The sequence below is a fragment of the Falco cherrug genome, chromosome 3 (assembly GCF_023634085.1).
Source record: "Falco cherrug isolate bFalChe1 chromosome 3, bFalChe1.pri, whole genome shotgun sequence".
Lineage (NCBI taxonomy): Eukaryota > Metazoa > Chordata > Aves > Falconiformes > Falconidae > Falco > Falco cherrug.
Genome location: NC_073699.1, coordinates 117,158,437 through 117,178,055, shown reverse-complemented (window position 1 = coordinate 117,178,055; position 19,619 = coordinate 117,158,437). Strand labels below are relative to the sequence as shown.

The following is a 19,619-nucleotide window of genomic DNA, read 5'->3' as shown; positions in this document are numbered from 1 at the left end:
ACAGGAGCCTTGTAGGAGTTTTTTGATGCTTGGGGTGAGCCAGCGCACACCAAGAGTAAAACCACCTTTGCCGCACAGAGGCAGCAATGACAACCACCCCAGCAGAGAGCATCAGGGGCTCAGGGCCCCCCAGGATTTACCCCGAGGAGAGGGTGTAGCTGTTTCAATGGCCAGCAGCTCCCCAGGGGGACCCTTCTCCTGTCCTGCACCCACCAGACACAGCTTGGAGGGGCCTTGACCTCAGCGGCCCCCAACACCGCCAGGTACCATTCCAGAGGACCCTTCCACCTCCTCCTAGCCCCAGCCAAGCCCTGTCCTTCCAAGACTGGGACAACCCCCCTCCCCAAGAGGAAGGCTCATCCCACCTAGCCCCTACTGGGTGCAGCCCCCAGCCACATCTGTAGGGTCCCAACCCCCAGCCCGACCCCTCTCCCAGGGGTCCCCACCTCCTCTCAGCACCCTAAACCACCCCCAGCCACTCTCGGGGGTCCCAGACCTCCTAAGGACCCCACTGACCCAACAGCACCTCTGGGGGGTTCTGCAGCCCGCCCTCAGACCTGCCCTGGGGGGTCCCAGCTGCCCCTGCTGGGGCTGTCAGACACACCCCCCCCAGCCCCTCTGTGGTGGCCTCGGGCACCTCGAACCCCCGGAGCTCCCCCAGCCCCTCCCCGCGGGGCCCGGCCCGCCCTGCGGGTCCCCGGCCCCATCCTGCCCCTCGCCCCCGCCCCGTCACCTCCGTGGCCCCACCTCCAAGCGAGACCCCGCCCCTCTGCCCCACTCCTCGCCCTCTCTGGCCACGCCCCCCCTGCCTCCCGCCAATCGCAGGGCGGCTTCCTGGCCGCAGCTCCTCCCCGCCGCCGCCGCGCCGTGCCGTGCGCACTTCCGGTGCGCGGGGCGGGGGCCGGAAGCGGGGGGTGCTGGGCGGCGCCGGGCGGCGGCGGAGCGGGAGCGCGGTAGGGAGGTGAGTGCCGAAGCGGGGGGGCTGCGCATCCTCCTCCTTCTCCTCCTTCTTCCCCTCCCTCGCCGGGGCGGCGGCCCCTGCCCCGGGGCCGGTATCGGCGGGAGGAGACCGCCGCGGGGGGAGCCGCCAGCGGCCGCGCCGGGGCCGGCCGGGAGGCGCCGGTGAGGGGTCGGGCCCGGCCGATCTGGGGGGGCTCCGGCCGCCTCTGCCGGGGCCGCGCTGGGAGGGCGTAGAGAGACGGAGGGGCTGCGACCTGGCCGCTGGGGGTAGATCCGTTATACGCGGTGATTTCGGGTTAATTTAATCACGGAACGGTGAAAACTCCCGGACGGGGCCGTTACTGGGGCCCGCCGCGGGCCGTGGCAGCGGGCGGGACGTTTCGGGGCTTTCTGTGTGGTGCGGGGGCCATTGCTGCTGCGGGGGGGCCGGCCCGGGGGTGTCTCCGTACCCGGGTTCTACCCGGGGGGAGGTGTCACAGATTGGTCCGGTCTGGCCCCCGTGCTCCGCGGCGGCGGGGCACCCCGGGCGGCCTGTACCTGCTCCCCCCCCCCCCAACCCCAGCGAGAGGTGTTTAGGATTCCCGGTGGCAGAGGGGCCGGCGGGTTACCGGTGACTCACCGGGGCAGGGAGCCGTGAGTGTGCCCACGTCCTGTATCCACCTTCCCAGGGGTTTGCCGCAGCCTGAAGCAATGTTATTCCTGTAGCTTGTGCTCCCCCGCCCCGGGAACGCTCCCTGTCCTGCTGCGCCAGGGGTAGGGCTTGTCTTCAGCCTGTTGCTGACTCCTGATTTCGGTGGGGGTTCAGGTGGCATGTGTGTGACTGCTTTGGATTTTCCAATAGTGAAATGAAAAATAATAATAATACTGCAGGCATTTCATGCATTAGGATTTTGCACATCAGGTTCTGGAATTCCCCAAGATCTGGGCTATGGATGCCCATCACTGCAAACCTAGGGATCTGTGGTGTGGAGAAACTGCTGTGTTCCCTTTCTCTTCTGGGGCGATCCTTGTGTCCCTGGAATATTGCTGAGCTTTCTGAAAGCCAAAAATACCCCCTATTATTCATGGAACAAAGTTCAGCCAAGCAGCCTCTGCTTGAGCAGGCACAGCTCAGGAGGGATGCTGACGAGGTTCAATGCTCTGAATTCCCGATATGGAGCTTGGTACTGCATCCAATTTAGCTTAGATCTGAGATTCTCAGTTACTTCCCTGGTGGATTCATTGCCCTGACAGGGAATGGAAATGAGAAGAGCATTGCCACAGAGTCTGGCAAGTGCAAATCTCCTATTTCATATAATTGTGATGAAAAAGGAGTCCTTGCACTCACTAGTGCAGAGCAAAGTGATACTTTAACCATCTTATAGTGTTTCAGTAAAAATACCAAATAATACTTTTAATGACTTCAGTAGGATTTGTTATTTTGGAGAGCTTAAATAGGGTCCAGATTGATTTTTTTTTTATTTTTTTTTTTTTTTAAAGGACTTTTGGTTTTCTAAATTAAATAGCTCTGAAATACCAGAAGTAGTCACCGTGGGTTCTGGAGCAATGTCAACAAGTATTGTTGTGCTATAAACAGCAGAGATCTCTGTCTTGGCAACTGCTGGGACTAGCAATAGCTGTCTTGTGTTCGTGGCTGGTCCTGACAACTGACAAAATTCAGGCATTTGGGTCCTGTCTTACATCAAATAATTCCTTATGTGATGAGCTGAACTGTTTAAAAAAAAAATTCTTTGGGTTTTTGGAAGATATAATTGTTGGGAATCATCTGGTAGCTGATCCCCGGAGATATTCCAGTGTCAGTTCAGAAATAAACTGTGGTATGTTCTTAATTTAGTTGTCCCATCTTTATTCTTTTTGCCTGTAGAAACAGGAAGTAGCTGATGCAAATTTGGTGTTGCTGACAGCAGTTTGTCGGGCTTCACAAACGCTGAATCTGAACAGAGGCGTAGGTTGGACTTGCTTTGGCTATAAAATTAACATTCGTGTCTTCCAGAATGTCTAAGTGAGGACTCAGGTTAGTGTGCTGTCTCAGGCAACCAGAAGAATTTCATTTATGCCGGGTTTTTTTATGAGAACTAGCTCGCTCCTCTGAGGACTGGCCTTTGGCTGGGACATGCCAACTCCTTGATATTCTCCAAACAGGAAACTCCTTTTATTGTGGTGGTGTCCAGGTTCAGCTTTGGGCTACCTAGTGTTTTTACAGACACAATTCCTTCCTTTTATTGCTCTGATTGGTACATCAAAACTGTCTAGCTGTAGGATGAAAGCATGTTTGCTGTACAGTGTGTTCAAAACCATGTTCCCAAGCTTTGATGGAAATAAAGGTTAGTTCATAGATTAACCAAATGTGCTATGAAAATGAATGGACTTTCTGGCCCAGGGTGAAATGTGCATTTGCTGCGAGTCCATAGCTTCCGCTCCATTGGTAATCAAAGTTCAATTGAATTTAAAGAAGACCTAGATATAAGTCCTGCATGATATTCCCAAAAGGGAGAGCATCATCTCAACTCCACTTCTGTCAGCCGCAGAACTCTAACCTGGCTCCACAGCGTAGCTTGAAAGCCTTTCTCATTCTTCCTGAGCATAGGACGATGTGCGGAACAAAAATGACTCTGAAGCGATCTATGTGTCTAAACTTCCTCTTTAAAGAAGGCAAATTGTGTTTTAATTAATCAAGCAAATTGATTAATGTGCTGTACTGAGATCCGTGAAGTCAGTTTGTCGCTTACTGAAACTATTTTGCATTTGAAGTGATCAATAGACAAAACACTGTCCAGGTGTAGCCTGGGCAGGTCTATTTTGTGATCTTTTTTTTAATTTCCTTGCTAAATGTGAATCTTTAGATTGCAGGCTCTGGCTGTTGATGTTAGTTACAATTAAATCTTTTTATTTCATTCCATGTGGGTATGTCAATAGCAGAAAGAGCTGCATCCACAGGGCAAAGTGCATGGTAAGGGTGAGTCACGATAGCTTTAGCAAGGAGTGACTAAGATTTAGCTGCCTGCTGTAGGACTTTGTGCTGCCTGCGCTTAGTTCTGATTGTGCTGCCAATTTACCAAGTGACTTATCTTGCAAGTTGACCTAATGCTGCCCATTAAACAGAAATTAAAATGAGTTCACCATCTGCTGGATAGCACTAGGTTTACAAAGTTGGTATCAAGCACTGTGAGTTTCTGGCTTCTGTTAGGAAAACCAGGAAGGATGTGTCAAACGGCAAGGAGACTGGAAGGAATCCGAATCTCAGGGAACACTGTCTTGTTAAAGGACATCAATCCCGACAGCATATCTAGAAGTGATGATGTGATATGCAACTCGCAACAGCATGTCTTAGTGCTGGCGGTAGGAAGCAGCTTTCCATCTGGACTTTCTGGTTTGTAATCCTGATTGGAAATGCAGTTTGCGGCTCGGTAATGGGGCTGATCAGATTAGAGCCTCGTGTAGAATGTGGTGGGGATCAGTGGTGCAGAACAGCAGCTTTGTCTGCTTAGCACCCGGTAAACCTGATGTCCTTTCTAAAACCCCTGTGTTATACCCGTCTATCTTGCTGTACTCTTAAAGCAAGGGAGAGTTTCCTTAACAGGTGGCTCTTCTGGGGGAAAAAACCCACCCTTTTTTAGTGTGCTGAGAGTGGGGGAGGCAGAGCCCGGCTCTTGGCTGGGCTCCCACTGGAAGACGTGAGCCCCATTCTGGATGCGTCGTCCTCAGCTGCAGCAGAGCGCTGACGATCCTGTGGTCAGGATTTCTACATTGTACAGAATAAATAAAAAAAAAAGAAGAGGTACTCATTGCTGTTGATTATATGGGTGACTGCCCACAAGTTTCAGCCTCTCTGAACTTTTTTTGTATCTGGAAGCCATCCAGTTACTGCTGTCCGGTTTTATACACAGTACGTCCTCTGGCTCGCTCTTGCACAGAGGAGGAAACCGCTCTCTTCCTTTTGGAAAGGGGGGTGGCCTCTCCCCTGCCCCCCACATCAGTGCTGCTTCTCCTGATGCAAGCAGCCGAAAGAGGGGCGGAAAATGGCCTTGTTTGTCTTGTGACATCAGTGCCGCTTGTGACTAACACTGGATCTGCCCCACATCCTCTGGAAATTGGGTGAAAACATGCACTTTGGAGCAGGGCTGAGAAGGCTTGTGAGCAAAAGCAAAATCCTTGTTGGATCTTCAGGTTTTGTTTCTGAGGGAGAGCTAGGATCAGTTCCTTTGATGCAGCTGCCTGCCTTTTTGGCTGTGCTGGGAAGGATGTTCTCCTCCAGGCAGAGTTTTCAGCTTTTGCAGGCTGTTGCAATAAGAAGGAAGCTGTGTCCAGCCCATAATCGTGATTCATGTAAAATCTTCTGATGAGTGGTGATAAGATAAAAATGCAATTGGTGACTTGCTACTTCCTCCCTGCATTCCCTGTGCATTACTGTGCTTGGAGCGTGGCTTGTCTTGCTCCTTGGTGCAGAGCCTCTGCAAAGCAGTAATTAATGGAAAGTTTATATGACTCTTAAGACATTTCCAGATGAGACGCTGCAAATGACTTAGATACCTAAATCACTTTGTTGTGCAGTGCCTGCAGCATAGGTTCTGCAGTTCAGATACCAAAGCCTGTCAGGGAGAGGATGAACGGGGCGTATTGTTGTAGAAGCAGCTATGCCTTCTTAGCTTGTGCAGCTGCTCATCTTAGTGTGTGCCAGGGTGCCTCATTCTGCATGCTGGTGCTTTGTACCAGAGCGATGCTGGAATTACAGATGTTCCTTGGAGGAATTCAGGACTCCGGGAGGTCCCTACAGTTGCATCTGCAGAAACAAAACTACTAGTTCTAATCTGAAGTGTGTGATCTCCCAGCAAATCAGTTGTGCTTGATTTGCTACATGGTCACAGCTAGGACTTGGGCCAGGAACTGGCTGCAGTGAGATTCTGTACAGAGTTTTGTTTCGATGAGGTGTCAATACAAGGTTAGAAGATAGAAGTTTTATATCCTTGTCCATACGATGGAACAGTAATGACGTGGCCATTAAGGAGCAACTGTGGCAATAGAAAGTGGCTGTTGTGTAATCACTGTCATGCTAATGTGAGGATACCCTGCTGTCCATCATGAGTGTGCAAAGCTAGGTAGAAAATATTCTTCTGGAACTGGTAGAGCTTATAGTAGGCAGCTGATAAACCCTCTTCAACGTTTGGCATCCCATTCGTACTATCAGAGGATGCGAATAATTGTCTTCTGTCTGTGCAGGTTGTGGACGGTGGTAGATATGGAAAGACTGGTTGAACGGTTGGAGAAGGCTGTGGAGCGCCTGGAGACAGTGTGCCAAGGACCTGGCATGTGTGGAGATGGCTCTTCCAAAGGTAAGGCACAAAGTATCACCCCGTGAGAGTCCCTGTGCTGAAGTGTCACCCAGCCAGTGTGGCAGCAGCAGTAGCTGTTGCAGAGCGGGTGGTGCTCGTGCAGGGCATGCAAAAAGCTGTTAGATGTGCACAGAGGGGAAGTGAGTTTCACAGCAGGTACTGAGCAAACGCAGAGGCCTGCGGTTACCATCCTGCTAAGATAAGGACTTCCTGTGCCTGCAGCGCTTCCCTTGTCGGTGTTCAGCTGCATGCTTCAGGCTGAGCCTCCTGCCGTGACCTGGCTGGGAGGTGCAGCCCACCAGTGCGCTGTGCACGTGTGAGTGCTCCCAGCCCAGGAGCCCAGCCGGTGCCTCTCGGTGATGCCTGTACTGTGGTTCCCTCTCTGCAGGTGTGGCTCAGTACGTGCAGGCTTTCGATGCCCTTCTGGCTGGCCCAGTAGCTGAATACATCAAGATCAGCAAAGAAGTTGGCGGGGATGTGCAGAAGCATGTAAGGAATCACGTTCTTCTCCCTCAGCTCTAAATAATGCTGCTTGTCCTTCAGGGCTGTTAAGGGCCAAGCTTGCTTTTGGTGTTTGCATTCCTTTGGCGCTGTATTCTAGGATGTTTATAATCCCCAAGGATTCAAAACAGATGCAGATGCCCGCCCAGATAACCTCCAGCAGATTTCCACCTACTCACACACATGATGAATCAAACCTCCTTGAAATCTTTGGTAGCTGGGTGCCTAGTTCTCTTTATAGACTTTAGGAAGCCTGTAAACTACCTAGCCCAAGAGCTGTTGCATTTTTGTGAGTTTTCTCTGAGGATGGGTGTCTCCAAGAATATGTGCTCTGAGATCAGCATAGCTGCTCTCTTACAGACTAGGAACTGTGGGCAGCGGGAGCTTGAATGACCGCTAGTGTCACACTGGGTACAAGGGAAGCTCTCTGATGTTTTTCTCTATTATTAGGCTGAGATGGTTCATGCAGGCTTGATGAGCGAGAGGGCTCTTCTGGTGATGGCATCTCAACACCAGCAGCCAACAGAGGTAAGTCTGGGAAATTGCTTGCCAGAAAATGGGTACGCTCTTACCTCCGGGTCAGGGATGACTGCAAGTGCAGGGGGATCTGGGCTAATGCAGTTGCTCCAAAAGAGGAACTAGAGAAGGACTGGAGACACTTGAATTTGTGAGGTGACACTTGCTGAAAGTGTGAACTGTTCCGGCTGCTCATCCAATGCTGGGCAGAATTCCAGAAGTCAATTCTTAGAGCTGCAGAACTAGGATTTTCCAGTCATTAGAGCAACAAGTTTTCTGTAGCTGTCAGAGCACCTTGTGAGCATCATCTCACAGCATCTGTCTTGAGTTTCACCTGGCACCAGCACTGCACAATCACTGTTCCCCGAGATGCAACCTGCAGACAGCAACTTATCTGAGACAGGAGCCAGTGGGATTTGCCTAGAGCATGCTTTTCATTACGTGATGCTTATAGACTTTCAGGCATCAGGCTCGTTCTGAAGTATAACAGACATTTGTCTCTGTTGAATGGCCTCTGAATAATAGCTAGGCTTTTAGGATTGATTTGTCTTGAAGCAAGTAATTTAACACTTTACCCTAGGTTGCTGCTTCTCAGCAGGATGTGTGACTGAGAATCTGATCCTGAATGCATTGGTTTTTCCCTGCTGAGAACCATTTTTCCTGAGCCACAGGATCCCTTCTTGCTTTTCTTTGCAGTTATTATCTGGTTTAGTCATGGCTTCTACTGTTACATTGTGGTAGCTGGATTTCTGTGCTACTTTCACTGCAAATTGTATCTGCATCTTTTTCCCCAAATTCAGCATTGTTTATTTTTGACCAGGCTTGCTGTGGTGGTGCTCTGCATAGTCTCTAGTCTGAGATTCTGCTTATAAATTCCACTGATACGTTACTTAAGGTTACTCTTGGTTCATAATCTTTTAATCTAATGTAGGTCTTTGTGCAGGTTGTCTTGTAGGAGTCTAGTCAGTTCTGGAGTAGCCAGTTTAAAAAGCAAAATGTATGAACTCATTGCCTGTGGCGAAGAATTTCCCTATCCTGTTACTTGACAATAGCGCTAGGCTGGAGCTTCTGAAAATGTAGCCTGGCCAGTGGTGCTTGGAACCTCTCTGTTCTCATCTAAACAGGGGAAGGGACAGCAAAGGAAAAGCTGAGGCTTTGAAAAGCAAGTTTTGCCCAAATTTGTCTCTCACTGCTGCCACCAGCAGGAGACCTCCTGATCTTAAAAGCAAGAAAAGTTGCCCAAGAGGCAGCTCTGGCAGTGTGTAATTGGCTGGCTGCTCTGACCTCAGAAGACTTCTAAGCGCTATCAGTCAGCCTTCCAAGCGAGCAACACACAGAAACAATTTTTATCATCCAAATACTAAAGGCGTGGATTGACTTGAGACGTAACTTGAATCCTGAAGTCTGGCTTGATAGGGTGACTTGAGAACTTGCTGCGACGCTGATTGTAATGCAGGCTGGAGATCCCAAACTGCAAAAGCCTGCATAGCACCCCTTTCTCTGAGAGTTTAAAGGAGAGGAAAAAATTTAACAAACTGTCTTGGAACAAAAGAATCCAGGAAAGGCAAATGCTATTTCTGTCGTTGTTACTAACAAGCTTTGTCAGAGTCTCTTGGATTGAACATGAGTCACAGTTCTTGGCGTACTCCCATAGTACCAATCCGGTTGGGAGCTATGACTTCAACCCTGGAGGAGCTAGGCTGTGGGACCGAGCTGGGCTCGCAGGGAGAGCTAAGCCTGGACAGGAGCTGTAGCAATAACTTGCGCCAGTTGGAATCTTCCTCCAAGTGACCATCACCTCAGCGGAGCCGCCCATGAAGATGTGCAGCCATTCCAGAGCAATACTAATGTTCTTTATTGTTATTGTCTCTCTTGTTCTGCAGAATGCGTTCTCATCCCTTCTGAAACCAATTTCAGAGCAAATCCAGGTGGTGCAGAATTTCAGGGAGAAGAACCGTGGTAGCAAACTGTTCAATCACTTATCAGCAGTCAGTGAGAGCATCCCAGCCCTGGGCTGGGTGGCCATGGTAAGAACACCAGTGGGAAGCGGTTTCCTTGGACTGGTGGGAAAAGTCTGGCTCCTTGGTCAGCTGTTCCATGCCAATGTGTTTGTTCTTCCCTAGGCTCCAAAGCCTGGTCCTTATGTGAAGGAAATGACTGATGCTGCCATGTTTTATACCAACCGGATCCTCAAGGAGTACAAGGATGTGTAAGTTCACCTTCTGTCTTAAAGACCTCATCAAACACAGCTAATAGGGTGTGTAGGGGCTACTTCAGCATCTAACCACAGCTGTCTTGGTCTTTCATTCAGTCATTCTTTTTAAAGGCAGGGTATATTTGTAAAGCCTCACTTAGCTGTTCTTTCCTGATCCTTAGGGACAAGGTTCCTCGTATTCATGTTGCAGCTGGAATTCCTGGTAGCAAGTGCATTGTCTCAGCATTATTTGGTGGCTGAGCTGTCTCCCAGGGCAGCAGCTTGTGCTTCGGGAGTGGATCTTGTGGGAAGTATCAGACTCTTCAAGGGAAATGGGTGACAGTGCAGAGCCAGGCCTGTAGCCTTCTGCCTGCGGGTGCAAGATTAATACCGAAGCCAGAATGCAGCGCTAGAGGTGTGAGGCTGCTGCGTTGGTCCAGCTGCTTCTTGCCCTATAGGCTGAGAGGTGGAGAGGTGTTAAGAACTGTTTGTAGTCCTTGAGTTTTAATGGCAAATGGACCTGCTCGTTCCTGATGATATCCTTGTGTCCTCAGAGATAAAAAGCAAGTGGACTGGGTGAAAGCTTATCTGAGTATCTGGACAGAGCTGCAGGCCTATATCAAAGAGTATCACACCACGGGGCTGACTTGGAGCAAAACAGTAAGTGCTGGCTTACGTCGCAAGAGCTTCTTAGATGAGTATTGCATGATTATTGCAGCAGATATGGAGCTTGTGCAATTGCTTTTCCTTTTGCTGGCCTCTTACAGGGTCCTGTAGCAACAGAAGGGGCTAAATCACCATCTGCTCCCCCAGCTGGGGTTGCGCCTCCCCCACCAGGCCCTCCTCCCCCACCTGTTCCAGCCCCCACGAGCTCCAGCACAGATGACTCTGCCTCCCGCTCCGCACTCTTCGCCCAGATCAATCGGGGAGAAGGCATCACCTCTGGTAGGTGGAAGTAGCTAGCAGAGGGAGGGCAGCCATCAGCGAGAGTACTGTTGTGCTGCGAGCCCTCGTTTTGCTGTCATCCCTCAATATACCAGCTTAGAAAGCAGGCTTGCAGTAACAAAAGGCCATCTGATCCGAGTATGAGGCTGGGCATCAGAAGCAGCCCTGACGCAGGGAACACGTCTGAGTTAGAATTCTCAGCCTCATCTGTCAAGTGTAGCAAGAGATTAATCTCCAGCTGGAATGGAAAAATTGAGACCTTTGGTTGCCTGCACAACTTCAGTTACAAAGGGTGCAATTTTGCACCTACTCAGATTTGCACAAAACTGACCCCTTTTTTGTGTTACCTGGCCAGCGTGTCAGGACAGAGGTGAGAAAAGGTGAGGTGCTTGGCTCAGGGCTTTTTCCAGCTGCAGAGTGGAAGAGCTGGCGCCTTCTGGTTCTACAGTACATCTTGTGTTCTCGTCAAGATTGCATCAGTGTTTCTTGCTCTCTCCTCTTTCACTTGCTGTCACTTGTGCTTGGACTCAACTTAGGCCCAGTTGCAGTTTATTTGCATTTTGAAAAATGTTTTCATGATGATTGTTGTTAGCACTGATGTCTGTGTTCTTCGAGAGCTGGATTTCGGGTTTGACTTCTCTTGCAGGCTTAAGGCATGTTTCAGATGACATGAAGACCCACAAGAATCCAGCCCTGAAGAACCAAGGGGGTCCTGTGAGAAGTGGACCCAAACCTTTCACTGCTCCCAAACCAGCGTGTAATGCTAACCCCTCCCAAAAAACCTCTCCAAAGGCACCTGCGCTGCTAGAATTAGAGGGCAAAAAGTGGAGAGTGGTGAGTGCCTGGTGTTGGCATGAGTGGGCTGGAGGGATGGGAGCTTTGCAGCAGGGAAGGAAGGTCTGAAGACCTTCCTTGTAAGAGGCACAAGCCTGAAAGTACATGCAGTTTGCTTTTAAAGGGGCTTCACTGCCCTGCTGTTCACATGGATGGATTGGTCTGCATTCAGAAAATAAAGTGTTTTGCCTGTCTTTTCAGGAAAACCAGGAGAATGCCACTAACCTGGTAATCAGCGATACAGAGTTGAAGCAGGTAGCATATGTTTTCAAGTGCACAAATAGTACGCTCCAAATCAAAGGCAAGATCAACTCCATCACCCTTGGTAAGCAGAGGAACCCTGAAAACTGCTTCTGTGTGCTGGTCTTTAAAAGGCTGGATCTCCAAAACGTTTCTGTGACCTACTCTGTCGTTTCTTTGCAGATAACTGTAAGAAGCTAGGTCTGGTGTTTGATGACGTGGTGGGCATCGTAGAGATCATAAACAGCAGGGATGTTAAAGTTCAGGTGAGTGTCTGCATCCTGTTCTCTGCCTGGAGTGTGACTGCTGTGCTGTACAACAGGGTGGCTGTAGCATCTGCTGGCTTGAGTAGTTATATTATTTCTAGAACAGGAATGTGCATCTGTGGAGAACGTTCATGAAGCACCACCAGTCCTGCTGCTCTGCAGCTCACCCTGCCCAGCCCTTAGGAAAGGGCTGAAATTTCCTTCACTGAGCTGTTTCAGGGCTCTAGGTAGAAGATTAGCCTCTGTGGGGCAGGCAGACGATATGACTGCCAAAGTAGGAGGGCAGCAGTACAATCTCCTCCGATTCCCATTTTGCTATCTGATTTGGGATGGTCAGCTTGGCCAGTGTTCACTGTAGTTTTGTTGTAAAAAGATCAAATCAAATAACTTCCCATTTTTAGTAAAGGTGGGAGTACTTGCATCCAGCGTGCCTGCAGCAGGGAGGTTGGAGTCCAAACCTCTGGCCTTGAAGGCAGGCACAAAAGAAAAATGTTGTGGTTGCTGAGTTCAAACTAATGTTCCTCTAACTGCTGCTTCGACCACCCCGCTAGGTAATGGGTAAAGTGCCAACGATTTCCATCAACAAGACAGACGGTTGCCACGTGTATCTGAGCAAGAACTCCCTAGACTGCGAAATCGTCAGTGCCAAGTCATCAGAGATGAATGTCCTTATTCCCACAGAGGGTGGTGACTTTGTAAGTGCTACTTTTGAAATCGTTGTGGAGGTCTGGTTGGGGTAATGCACGGCAGGATTCTTACCGAGCCCTGCAGGGAACGTGGGTTACAGTGAGGTCTGGAGGGACAATTTTAGACTCTAGACTTTGGAGGCTGTGCATGATGATCAGATATTAAAACCAGCGAATCAAGTTGTCTTTATGGTGAGATACTTGCTGGCTTGAGAGAGCTGATTCTTCCTCAGGATCTCCTGAGGGCAGAACAGGCAGTGTTCGTGGTACAGGAGAGGGTTGTTCATGGTACAGTGGAAGAAGTTACTAGTCTTAGTCATAAACAGTTTTTTGACAACAGATTTCTATTTTTACCCTCCAGACTGAATTTCCTGTCCCAGAACAGTTCAAGACAGTGTGGAATGGTCAGAAGTTGGTTACCACTGTGACGGAAATTGCTGGCTAAGCAGAAAAGCTCCAAGGCTCATACCCTCCCCTGGCCCTGCTGTGGGACAAATCTGCTTTCAGATTCTCTTAGATTTCTTGTACCTTTCTGCTCTCAAACTGCTTCTCTTCTACCCGAGAGACACAGCTACCTGCCATCACTGAAATACCTCTGCCTGGGGTTTGGTGTAGGTGGTGCGTCAGTTATCGTCCACATCTATTAGCAGGAAGGTGTATTTTTTTCTCTTTCCCCTTGTCTGATCTAACTGCACCAATTGATCAAGTCAGCTTTTCGGTGAACTTCACAGCCAGTACTGGCAGTTGGCTTTCAGAGTGTTGTTCGGTTTTTTTCGTATTGACTTTAAGCAAACTGTTCATGTGAGAGAGGAATGTTGTCCCCTTTTTAACGAATAATGGCATCTGTCAGGGTCCAGAGTACCCAGTTGCTATGGCAGATGTCTTGAGAAGGTCCTGGAAGCTGCTAATTCCAGCTCTACATACTAGTTGGTGGCATTACAGGACATGGGAATGGCTTTGTCGGACCAAAGGCTGAGGACCTGGGCTGTAGCATTCCACCCTGATTTCTCTTGTATCATTCCTACTAGCTCAGTGTATTTCTGATTGTGCCATGACAGGAGGCTTTATATTAACCAGTGCCACAGGAAGACTGCAGTGGAGTAACTGTGGTTACCCCCCTCCCCTGCAGTCTGGCTGGTAGCTTGGAGCTGAGCATCTCTTATTCCAAGAGCCCTCCATCTGGCAAGGGACTCTTTGCCCCAGAGCTTCCTTCTCAGAGCAGCTGAACTCAGGTTCAGTCTTCCAGGACAGTTCTTCTGAACCTGTCCCCTTCTGCAGAGGAAGGGTCTCCTTCATTCCAGGGTCAGTAGTGCAGTATTGTAAATACCCAAGTTGGATCCAGTCGGTTCATCACTCTCTTCCTCATCTGCAATCAGTCCCCATAAGGTGAATCCTCCCAGCCTGCCCTTTCCCCTGTTGCTTGGCTCTTTAATTTGGTGGAAGCTGGTAGCCTCTGTTCCAGGGCCCTGGAGCAGAGGGATGGATCCAAGACACAGTACTGTACTGACCCATAAAGGGAGCTGCACGTGCTTTGACCTTCATTTTTCCAATGCCTCGGGTGGCATAAGCATATCTTAAATGCATTTCCTCTGTAAAGTGTCAATGTTCTTTTTCTCTAGGACAAAACTTACAAAAAAAAATATGCAATTTTTTTATTTTGAGACTGTCCTGTGACTTGTACTCGTTTTCTCCTGAGGCTTGTGAAAAAACCTTTCTTATGTACTTAAGATTATACAGAAGATAGAATAAAGTTAATGCCAACTTGCTCATTACAGAGGCTTTTGTCCATTCTTCAGGGGCACACAAGACCTCGGGTAGGACAAGATGCTTCGTGCTGCCTTACCCTGCCTCCATGCTGCCTCACCACTTCCCTGTGGGGAAGCAGACTTTCCTGAACTCCCCTCAAATCCAAAGGGTCGGTAGTTGTCAAAGCTCACTTTTTTTTGTTAGGTGGTCTTTATTTATTGCAGTTTCTGTATAAAAGTGCATAAACCAAGCCATTAGTTGAAAACTTCAAGCTGTCAATACCTACTTAATTCAAACCCCTACTTTTTCCCCAGAACCCCCTAAATTTGGCCCATTTCTCCATCTGGAAGGATAGGCTGTACTATCTTTCCTCTACATACAGCCATATAAACCTACTTGCTGATCCCTTTAAGAGATGCAGCAGCATTCTTGCACTAGTGATTTCAGTTAATACTGCCATTGTGTCCTGCAAGGAACAGGTGACAAGGAAAACAAACCCCCTCACACAGCTAATCATTTTGCCATCACCAAGTGACCAGCACAGCCCCAGCTCTGAGAACTGAAGTAGACTTACCGAGGCCTGTGCAGGATGGAGTGCTTCGGAGTTAGTGTGAGGCTCAGTCCACCCATATTGGAGCATAATTACGTTCAGACAAATCCTGGTCTCTTACTGCAGTGTAATGGGTGCTGCCTCTGCACACTGTGGAACTGCTGAGCTAAACCCCCTCTTCCTCCCCTTCCCCAGACCCCCGTAGGCTCGTATACAGAAAGTGCTGTTGTACAGTGGCAGCTGCGTTAACTACAGTGGCAGACACTCCCCAGTGCTCTCACAGGGGGCCTCCCCTTAGCGTCACTGGAGGAAGGGGAGGATAGTGGTGTAAAACCATTCTTCTGAGAAGTGCAGGTGATCCCCTTTCACCCCCAGGAACACCAGCTTTCCCGCTTTGTCCATCTCCTGCAGCCCCAGGCGATCCTGCAGAGAGAAGCATGACCATAGGTAGCTTCCTGAGGCCTGCCACAGCCAAACGCTGGCAGTGGCTGGGGAACCCAGCCTGGAGAAAAGCACTGATGGTCAGGGACTGTTGTTGCAGCAGAAGTGGCTGCAGGCTAGAGTGGGTTTCACTTCTGCTCTTCAGAGCCTTCCTCTCATACAGGGGAAAAGGGATGACTTAACAACAAGGCTTTAAAAAGGAGCAGAGTTCATTAAACACATGCTGAAAGGGGGGGATCTTGAGCCAGGTACGAGACCACCCTGTAATTGCCACTGCCAGAACTGCCTGGAGAGAAATGCCTTCCCAGCTACTGGCAAGAGGAGGCGATATCCCAGGAACGGCAGAGATAGTGAGTAAAGCAGAGATGTGAGCTCCTCAACATCCCAAGGGCACTACAGAGTGGAAACTGCGGCAACCCCTCAGCCCCCAGCAAAACACACCTCTTTGTACAGCAAGGTCTCCTTCAGCGGGATGGTCTCCTTGGCTTGGCCACTTTTGTAAAACCCAAACCACTGCCAGAATAAAAAGAAGGAAATGGTCGCTGAAGGGTTCCCAGGAGATAAGCAAGTTCTCACCAGCTTCTGGTGGAAACAGTGCAGTATAAGGCCTACGTCTGTGCTCAGCCTGCTCCTTGCCAGCCTCAAGTTCTGCCATAAAAGGACAAACCAGAAACGAGCAAGCACCAAACCACCACCCAAAAGCAGCACCCGTCCTGCCTGCCTCACCTCAGAGATCGGAGGGTCGACCATGGTATCATTGAGAAATTTCACCATCACAAACTTTTTCAGAGCCATCAGGTTTTTCTTGTACGTCTCGTTGATGCCCTGGATGAAAGCAATAGAGAACAGATCCAAGTCACTGGAAAACCTATTGAGACACGTTAGGGAAACAGCCTGCTCCAACTTGGCCTGCACCTGCAAAGGAAGCCCTGGCCTGCACCAGCCTAGGCAGGGACGTGTGTTTCCGTTAACAGCCTCCCTTGGCTGTGCTCATGGCGTTCAGCCTCATCTCCAGGCTGTAAAGAGGGGGTGGGCATCCCCTGCCTTGCCAGGGGAGTGAGAGGATTCACCCACTTGAAAGGTGGTGGGAGGACTGAGCATGTGGCTTATCTACGCCAACCACCCCAAAACAGCGCAGACACACGGGAGCTGCTCTGCCACAGACAAGTCTCATTTGTAAATCTACCAGCAAAAACACTTCCTACACCCCTGGGATCCAGGGCAAAAAATGCTCCCCTTCGAACTCCAGCAAGATGACTGCCAGGGAGCACGAACATGAGTGAACTCACTGCTAAGGCTTCTGCTCTCCTACTACCATTTAACCATCAGCCAGGTCCTTACCCTCTCCTGATTTATATCAGCCAAAAAGATACTGTTTTTCATATAGTCGTCCTCCTTCAGAGGGTCATGCCAATACTCTGCTTGTACCAAGCTGGAAAAGAGAGAAACCAAAGATTAGGCCGGAAACCCAGAGCTGCTCAGGTGTGCCTGGCCGCTGTTGTTGCAGCTTGATGAATATACTCACTGCTCTTGAACAGCTTGTGTGTAGGCGCCAAGATCCAGCGTCTTTCGGATCCAGTCACAGATATGGGAGCTCTCACCAGGACAGCGTGGAAAGCCGTACACACCTGGGGTATGGAGAAATGTGTAATAACCGTGTAAGACTGTGAAATCCCTTAATCCCTCCAGCTGGTAAAGAACCACCCTCTTACAGAACAGTGGCAAGAATTACCCAGGGAATCAGGCAGCCTTTAATCCTGCAATCCCATTAGACAGCCCTCCTGCCCCTGAGCACTATTACACACAAAGATAATGGATGATGTTCTTGAGCTGAGGGAATTGCTCTGGAGAACGGGGGCACGCAGACGAGCAGAATACCATCCAGCTCGCCTGGTCTGTTCCCAGGAGATCTCACGATCGGTCCCTACAAATCTTCCCACCACACTACAATGAAATAAACTCAAGCCATAGAGCTTCTCAGGGGAGAGTATCTGAAATTCAGTCAGCCTCTCTTAACTGTATAGTCTCTTTAATCATTTCTGTCTCTTTAATTTCATACTGTCTCTTTACTGCAAAAAGCACATCCCTTTCCCTGAGGCTTTAGCTTTCTAGATGCTGATTGTAAAACATCCTTGTGACCCAGAAGGTTTAGTTTCACAAAAGCTTTGCTCTGTAGTTAGAAATTTCTTCTCCCGAAACAACTAATCCCAAGTGCTTCCAAAGTACAGAAGAATTCTACCCAGACAATAAGTTGTTTACTTACAAAGGTCACTTCTTGTTGCCAGTTAAGCAAGACCAAGACAGAAGATAACACAGTTGCCTAACAACTGGGCCAAAGCAGACCACCAGATTCAGACAAGTACAAAGGGGCAGTTTAATTCACCAGAAAATGGTCAGATTTTAGGAAAAGGCCAAAAAACCATCCCTCCTACCAAGAAGGGCCCCCTACCCTTCAAGGTGCTTAGGAAGTGTGATAGCTTAATTGGACACTACCTTGGTGCTGTCCCCCAATGGAGATCAAATTGAGCATGGGAGGAGAAGGACACCTCTGGGCCACTGCCCTCCTGTGGGAAAAAAGGAAGGAGCTGAGCTGGCACCCAACATGCCCAGGCCACCAGTGCTGGTTCACATGCAGCTCTCAGCTTGCCACTGTGTGGGCTCAGGTACTTGGGTAACATGTGCTAAGAGAATTAACCCTTCCTGGTAGAGGAGGGCTATAGGCAAACATGTTCTTACCTCCCTTGGAGCGCAACTACCCTTATGAAGGGGTTTGTCAGTTTACATCTGCTTAGTATTTTAAAAGAGTTTTAAATCAGAACCTAAAACCCAACAAAAAGCACTGGAAATGGAACAGAAGTGTAAACTTACAGGAACTGGCCTCCTTGGGAGAAGCCCATTGCGTTGTAGCCTCCTTTCAGGTGAGGGTCCTTTGCAAGTTGGCTGCACACCTCTCTCACTTGATCGTTCACATTCATAAAGAAGCTGTTCTCCATATCCTGATGGATTAGCCAGATTAGAATGCATAGCTTGTACAATGGCTTATGTTATTTTGATCTCTGCAAATAGAATGCTCAGTTCTGCTTTTGAAGAGGACCTTAACTTTCACAATATGACAGAAGTAAATTCAAGTTTTGAGACTTCCCTTCACCATGTCATTGTTCCTACTCTGCTTGGCAAAACTCTCATATAGAAAAGTGACACTTCCCCAAACTTTTTGACAATTTGAGTCCCTTCAGATTTTATGTGTCTATATATATTTATAAAAATTAAAAATCAAACTTCACCCATCTTCTCCAGATCCTAGAAAATAACATACATTGCACAATATCCTGAGAGCCTTTAAAACAATTCTGAAGGGCTACATAAAACTGTCAAAAACCATGAAGGTGTAGTGGTCTGTACCTTTATTATACTGAAAACATATAGTGAATAAACGGTTGGAAATCCATAAGGATGGCAAGGGATAAAACTCTGCTTTAGTACTATACCTTATCACATGCCTTTATATTACTTGGAGTGGTTAGAGTGCTAATCACTGGATTTGCATATTAATCCAATATAGACTAGGGACTTGTTTTTCCCCAGTTCTTTTCTGCAGGTATTATCTAGACTGTTGGTTTTCTACCTGTCAAAACTGTTTACTTCACAAGGAAGAAAAAAGTTAGCAGAGACAGCACAATGAGAATCCTTGTGGAATTGTGTTGACAACAGAGACTGCAATAACTACTGCACCACCACCGCCACACACCACACCGCTCCGCCAAGCAGAAACGCGAGTGACAGCTGAGTTAGTTACCTGTATCAGGTTGCTTCCAATCTTGAGAGACAGAACATAAATCCCTGGTATTTTGTTCTCCACTATTTTTTTAATGTACCCCATGCTTTGTGGATTGCAGCAACTGTCTCCTGTGAGAGGGAACAACACAACACACCGTCAGGCCACCGCTCAGGGCCCTAACCTCGCCTCCGCAAACGTACCAGCCCCCGGCCCGCTACAACGGGGCCAGAAGCCGCCACCGCACACACGGGCCAGGGAGAGGAGGGTCGGCACCTCCCGGTCTTCGTAGAAAACAGCAGCCCAGAGGAGGGGGACACCGGAGCGGGGCCGGGGGCGCCCTGCGAGCTCCCCTCGGGCCTACTCGGGTCCCGGCACGGCCCCATCCACCGGCCGGGCCAGCTAAGCGCCGCTGCCCCGCCCCCAGAGCCGTTACCGGAGGATCGGCTCCGGCCCCGCCCCCGCTGCCGGTCCCGGCTCACCCATGCCGTGCCAGATAACCAGGGGAACGGCGGCGGCCGCGCAGCCCAGGCACAGACCCAGCAGCACCGCCACCACTGCCCTGACCGCCGCCATCTTGACTGGCCACATGACTCGCGCGCGGGTCACGCGGCGGGGGCGGGACTCATGGTGGC

At 49.5% G+C, this 19,619-nt stretch overlaps 2 protein-coding genes across 3 annotated transcripts; one reads left to right on the top strand and one right to left on the bottom strand.

Moving 5' to 3' along the window:
• The first annotated feature begins 864 nt into the window (after window positions 1-864).
• On the top strand, window positions 865-14,244 carry CAP1 (cyclase associated actin cytoskeleton regulatory protein 1). 2 transcript variants are annotated; one of them, XM_055704186.1, is made up of 13 exons: window positions 865-961; window positions 6,178-6,290; window positions 6,679-6,779; window positions 7,242-7,319; window positions 9,191-9,334; window positions 9,431-9,516; window positions 10,056-10,161; window positions 10,269-10,446; window positions 11,093-11,280; window positions 11,482-11,605; window positions 11,704-11,786; window positions 12,338-12,481; window positions 12,834-14,244. In XM_055704186.1, exons 2-13 carry the CDS (start codon window positions 6,197-6,199, stop codon window positions 12,915-12,917), a joined length of 1,410 nt encoding a protein of 469 aa, XP_055560161.1. In that variant the 5' UTR covers window positions 865-961; window positions 6,178-6,196; the 3' UTR covers window positions 12,918-14,244. The 2 variants fall into 2 exon arrangements, with proteins under 2 accessions (XP_055560161.1, XP_055560162.1); XM_055704187.1 differs by lacking the exon at window positions 865-961 and adding an exon at window positions 1,004-1,122.
• Window positions 14,110-19,613, bottom strand: PPT1 (palmitoyl-protein thioesterase 1). The gene is made up of 9 exons (XM_055704211.1): window positions 19,467-19,613; window positions 19,006-19,115; window positions 18,078-18,205; window positions 17,703-17,773; window positions 16,735-16,837; window positions 16,551-16,641; window positions 15,936-16,034; window positions 15,651-15,722; window positions 14,110-15,191 (listed from the first exon to the last, which is right to left on the bottom strand). Exons 1-9 carry the CDS (start codon window positions 19,573-19,575, stop codon window positions 15,069-15,071), a joined length of 906 nt encoding a protein of 301 aa, XP_055560186.1. The 5' UTR covers window positions 19,576-19,613; the 3' UTR covers window positions 14,110-15,068.
• Window positions 19,614-19,619: the final 6 nt, after the last annotated feature.